General features: G+C 38.3%; 2 protein-coding genes across 2 annotated transcripts; both read left to right on the top strand.

Annotated features, from left to right (window-relative positions):
* The first annotated feature begins 416 nt into the window (after positions 1–416).
* On the top strand, positions 417–2874 carry LOC100571869. The gene is made up of 4 exons (XM_003243890.4): positions 417–735; positions 2132–2344; positions 2425–2512; positions 2673–2874. Exons 1-4 carry the CDS (start codon positions 693–695, stop codon positions 2752–2754), a joined length of 426 nt encoding a protein of 141 aa, XP_003243938.1. The 5' UTR covers positions 417–692; the 3' UTR covers positions 2755–2874.
* A 115-nt stretch (positions 2875–2989) lies between these two features.
* On the top strand, positions 2990–6122 carry LOC103309174 (IQ and ubiquitin-like domain-containing protein). The gene has a single exon (XM_008183986.3). It carries the CDS (start codon positions 3080–3082, stop codon positions 5135–5137), a length of 2058 nt encoding a protein of 685 aa, XP_008182208.1. The 5' UTR covers positions 2990–3079; the 3' UTR covers positions 5138–6122.
* The last annotated feature ends 110 nt before the right edge of the window (positions 6123–6232 follow it).

Raw genomic sequence — 6232 nt, 5'->3', positions numbered from 1 at the left:
CTAATCTTTGAATATTTATAACTCATAAACTACTCGCCCCAGATTTGATTTTCATGTATCAAAATATTAAGAATTATATTCTGCTTTGGAATATAAAATTAAAACCCTATGTTGTCATTCAAAAAAGTAAAAAACTTAAAAAATTATACGAATAAAAAATATTTAAAAATATATTTTTTTAAGAAAAACGTTGTTTTATAAGCGACTTGAAACTATGTAAAAAAATATTTTCAAAAAAATTTATACTTTTTGAAATAATGAGTGTTCTATGATAAAAGAATCACCCAGTATATATGATTCAATATTTAAACGCTTGGAGCGCCAATGCTCGGTTCCGCTAATCGTTGTGATAACAAGGAAACTCGGAGCATCACTTATTATGGTTCGTTGTGCAACCATACCACGATTTAAGATAGTACTATCTTAAATCGTGAACCATACTGTCTTTAATCATCGTTGTTACTCGGTAACCGTTGTTTCATTTTCTTCTGTCGCTAAGCAACCAGATAACGATTCAAAAACAACCAAGACCACTGACCAGGAACGTGAGGACGTTCAATTGTTCGACGCTCACAACTTTCGACAGTCGAGTTTTGATTTTAGAGTAGTGACGTACGAGTTCTATGGTTCCAAGTCGGTTCTGCGCATTTCCTTGACACTAGAGTACTAGATAGTAGATATTGGTAGTGACGATGGAACGACAAACGGACATCGTGGACAAAGAGTTGCATGAAGGTACCTACGACCTACCTATATTCAGCAAAATCTTTATCTACTTATGATTCATCTAATGAATTACGGTGCTATTCAAACGAATTTAGGAGGGGGGAGGAAGCCACAAGAAATTAAACTTACTTATTAATCTATAAGAATTTATTATATTATTATTTTTTTAGTAATTGATTCAAATACTATAATCTTGTATCAAAGATTTATTTTTGAAACCCAAAAGCTAAAATAATAAGTGAAAAATATAATGAATGACTAAAAAAGTGTTATATTTTTAATTTTATGATGAATATAAGCACCCTATATAATAATTAACTTAAGACTCATAGGCGAAAAGTAGATTTAGATTTAGGGCGGGCTAAAATCTTCTTATTCAAAATGAGCCAAATAGGTAATAATATATACATTTTCAAGATATATTGTTTAACTGCAAAATGATGGCATTTTTCTGTGGAAATTGCCTTAGGACCTTTCTAAAATTGAGGACTGAGGTATAATCTGTTTAATAAAATACAGTCTTTTGAATGTATGAAATATACCATGTTCATTTCACATTTTATTATAAAAACATAAAATAGTTGCTTCACATAAACAATATTTATTCTTTTCCCCAATCATTATAAATCATATTATTTGTAATAAATTCTACCCAATTATTTTATGAGACTTGTTAGCTGAGGAGTCTTGTAAAGAATACTTTTATTTTGTACTTTAAAAAGTATTCGAATACTATCAGAATACTTTTTTTCACAACTAGTTTTTGTCATTTTTTGAATGATTGCTAACTATAATATTTATTAATTAATAGTTAAACATACAACGTAATCATAAGTTATTTATACATTTTGACCACATATGATACGGCCGATACAGGCCATACAGGATACAACACATTGGTGTTTATGAAAATAATCATATCATGGGCGAATATTATATTTCGTTTAAAGAATAAAATCAATGTCCATGATTTATAATATGTCTTGTCACAAATTTAAAACTATTTTTCTGGATCGGAAAAAAGTATTTTTTTAATGAATAAGAAATACAAATAAAATTATTCAGAATACGTATTTAATTACTTCTTAAAAAAAGTATTTAAAATAGTATTTGAATACAAAAAAAGTATTCAAATACTTTTATTCGAATACTTTACAAGACTGTAGCTGAGGCATTACAACAATAAAGTCGAAAAAAAAATTTAATTTGGTTCTAAGTAATAGGTACAAATAGTTAACCAATTAAAAGTCTGTTGAATTCTTCTTAAATTTTTACTATTTATTACTAATAATTATTTATTTATTTAATTTATATTAAAAGAAAAAAGATTTTTCTTAAACCACCTATCTAAATAGGAATATTAATAAAATAAATTATGCTATTATTTTTATTTTTTTATTCCTAGCTGTTAAACGGTCTCTAATAGATAACTCTACTTGGAACAGCTTTGCATCAACAGTAGAAACTGAAATAAGAAAAATCTTAGAGGAAAAAGATGTGATTAATATAAAAGAAAAAAAACCTGAACAATCTGAAACAAATGAGTTGATTAACAAGCTCATATCTGAATACATGGATTTTATGGGATACAAATTGACAAACTCAATGTTTAAGAAAGGTGGATATATGATAAAAAAAAATAAAAATACCATCTGATGGCAGAATGTAATTAATGTGTATTATACCTATTATTTCAAGAATTGGGAACCGAGTTGAAGACAAATGGTTATCGGAAGCAGATGACTTCATTATTACATCTTGAAGACAGTGATGAAACATTAAAACAGTAAGTGCTAGGTACTTATTATCTATTATACATGGGTATTGAATATTCTCTCTTTCTATTGATCATTGGGTAATAAAAGTACCTATAATAATTAATATGTATTATGTAATATTATAATATTATGTTCATCGTTCAATAATTTTAATTTTATTGGTTTCAGGCCTCTGTTAACAGTGCTGATAACAATGTTTAAAAATAATTATGAACACAATAAAGAATCTTTAGAGATTTACCCCATTTGAACCAAATATTTTTTTTGTTATATACTATATTATACATCTTTGTAAATTGTTATGCTTAATCATACAATACAATTTAATGTTAAAAAAAATATTGTACAACTGTTGGGCTGTACGTTTGTAACAAATATACTATAAAAAAAAAAAAAAAATGTTTTTTTTGATTAGGTAATAAACAATTTCAAAATGGGTCGCCATAGCGATTTAAGTGTGATCAATAGTACAGCCCCTGGTATAAGACCACATCATTCCTCCGGTGAACTGGTAATGACTGTGAATGTTATGTACCTTAATCTATTGATATTTGTATAAACCACTCATTGTTCCAATGTCGGGTGAAATATCGCAGAATTTTGACGGGAAAACCGAAAACTACCATGGTAACGAGGTAGTGACGGTCAAGTTTCGTACGGATGCGAATGAAACACTGACGCAAGCGTTCGACCTGAATACCGACATCGGTGCGCTCAGGTCGCACCTGCACCGGACGCTGAACACGGACCCGAACCTCATCGTCATCGAACGCGGTGAAGCGGGGGGCGAAGTGTCGCGTCTGCCTCGAGATGGGCAGACGCTCAAGGAGCTCGGAGCAACGTCACTGGGAATTTTCGAACTACACTTGCGGGGCGACGGCATACAGCTTCCCAAACCACCCGCTTACTACTTGCCAGCGGTGGACGTCATCACAGTGGACGTTGACCACAGGCGACTCGTGGTGGAAATCGAACGGTGTGGAGCTGTGGACGGCCATAAGCGATGGCTGGGGGGGTACCGGGACAAGCGCACCGGCAAGATGTACTTTCATGCGGCCGCGCAGACCGATCCCAAGGCTGTAGCAACCGACGCGCCCGCTGTTCCCCGGACAGACGGCCGGACGCAGACTTGCATCGACAGGGCGGTAGGCCGGTCATCGAGCCGACCTGTGTGGACGCAGACCGACGACTACTGCGGCAGTTTCGGGTACACAGATGGCAGATGGGTAATACCGAAGCGTTACCATAGTTACGAGTCGTGGTTACGAGAAGATCACGTCCTGAGCAGTGTGCTCAAGATACAGCGGGCGTTCAGGAGGACTTTGGCGGCACGCGAGAGAAGGCGTATAGCGGCTGAAGCCGAAGCGAAAACTGATGACGAGCAACGGCGGCTGCTGAGGCAGCGGCAATCCCGCAGCATGACGTCGGGACCGGACGGCGGTGCGGCAGCGGCGGCGACATCAGCTCTTGAATCCAAGCAGCAGCACTTCTATTCGCTGTACACGATGATCGGAAAGTGGTGGAAGAAGGAGCGACAGCGGATCAAGGAAATCGAGGCGGAGAACTCAAGGAAGGCGGCGCAGATGAATCTGCTCAAGAAGGAGATCAAGTTCCTGTTGGAGGTGGAGAAGCAGCGATCAGAGCTCAAATACGAGCTGACCAAACACGACGACGTGACGTTCCTGAACAAGACGTCTAAGCCCAAGATGTTCAAGAACAAAGCGGGAAAGCTTCTGACCGTGGACACGGTGGGCAACCAGAAGGCCCGAGCGCTAAAAGAGATCTATTCAAAAATCGTGATTCCGTCCGACGGCGTAGACCGGGCTGAAGCGCTCGACGAGCTGTATGCCGCGGTGTCCGAGTCGAGTTACAAGTACAAGGAGCACTTGCTGGCGGCCGTAGCTATGGAAAAGGGCCTGGCCGGTATGGGTGCGGATGCGGACAGCCTGCGATCAGCGCGATCCCGGGTGGAGCAGATGTTCCGGCACTACATCCGGCAGCCGGACGTGAACCCGGAAGCGGACTCATACTATCGGCCTACCGAGAAGCGTGTGCTCAACGTGTACACGTGCATCCGGTGCAAGCGCAACCTGGCGGCCACAGACTTCTCGCTAGAGAGCCGCGTGAACCGGACCAATGTGTGCGCAAATTGCGAATGGACCGAACAGGTGGGCCACAAGCGCATCGACATGGCCCCGTACCGACGCATGTTGAAGGCCCTCCGGCACGACGAGATGCAGAAGGCCGCGTACGGGTCGGAGTGTTTCTTGATGCAGCCTACCGAGGTGTACCGGCTGGTGTCCGTCGTGTGGCGCGAGAAGTCAGCCGTCGGCGAGTCAGGTCAGCTCAATGGGCTTCGGCTGGTCCGGTGGCGTCGTAACGAGCCCTGGTCGCCGTGGAATTGCGTGCTGCTGACCCGGGCCGAGGCGGAGGCCCACTGCCGGCTGGACGGTGACCCGGCTGACTGCTACGACGAGCAGTTCGTCCGGTCCGTCACCAACAGGCACATGATGGCCCGATTGCAGTTCGGAAATCTGGTGCAGGCGGTCGACCATCGGACTGCCGATAAGGCGAAACCGCTGTCAAAACATTGGAAAACGGTCGCCGATCGTTTCAACATTAAAGGCTCATAAATAAACGTAACCGCACGAGCGTTCGCTCTGATCATCTGGATGAGTCTATACTGAGGTTGGACCTTAACATTTTTCAAGTAAAATCGTAGCTTATGGAATTTTAACTTGACAAACTCATGATATAGGGGTCAAACGTTTTATCCAATCAACACCCAATACAACATCATACGAATAGGTAGGTAGGTAGCACATAAGCCCACATTATAGGCTATTATAGAGATTTAATTCCTATACAAATATTTTTATTTGATTAGTTGATGAGATATAAGATAAAAACTATTTTCAATCCCCTTCTTAATATGAACAAAGATTTATAGAAATTTTTTTTGGCAATTTTGTTATTTGATGGTGCCATTAACTATCTAGCTTAGTTTTGACGTTCGCTCGAAAATCTTTCCACCACAAAACTCAATATTAATAGATTATTATATTTCTGTTGCAAGTATTATTACAAGTAGTAGGTGTCTATCTAGTTTAGTTATTCATATAGGTCCTTGACATTAGTAGTCATCAATATCAAGTTAATAGATACCTAACAGGTAGTAGATACCTAGTATAACAATATATGATGATCTTCTAAGGCTGTGCCTAGTGGTTCCATTGCTAGATACGATAATTTATTATTTGGTATTACATAATTAATACTTAATGCTAGTTTTTAAAAAACTGGATACCTGTATAACATTTGTATATTTTGTAAATCATGAACACATGATTGCAAATTGATGGGCAAGTTATTTTAGTGGAGAAGATTCCTCAACTTGGAAACTTTTTATTATGATTAGGCATTTTAATTCTTGTTGTAACATATTATGGTCTATTTTTTATTATTTAATTCAAAATTATTTAAGTTTGGTATGTTTTGTCATTGTTTTTCGGCCAGCAGTAGTCTGCATCGCATTTTTTCAAACACTTATTTCTCGCCTAAGTCATACATAATATTATTAAACAATAAACTTATATTCTCACAGTGGATACTGACAGTTGGATCGTTAAAGTTGAGTTTATAATATTATTATTGTTGTTTTAACGAGTTGTTGAAGAGCTCTTTATTGGGCTGCATTGTCGTCTCAAACAGCTTTCTATCAGGAAAGT

Source organism: Acyrthosiphon pisum, chromosome A1, assembly GCF_005508785.2.
Source record: "Acyrthosiphon pisum isolate AL4f chromosome A1, pea_aphid_22Mar2018_4r6ur, whole genome shotgun sequence".
Classification (NCBI taxonomy): Eukaryota; Metazoa; Arthropoda; class Insecta; order Hemiptera; family Aphididae; genus Acyrthosiphon; species Acyrthosiphon pisum.
Note: the sequence above shows the minus strand (reverse complement) of the source record. Positions and strands in the feature narration are given on the sequence as shown.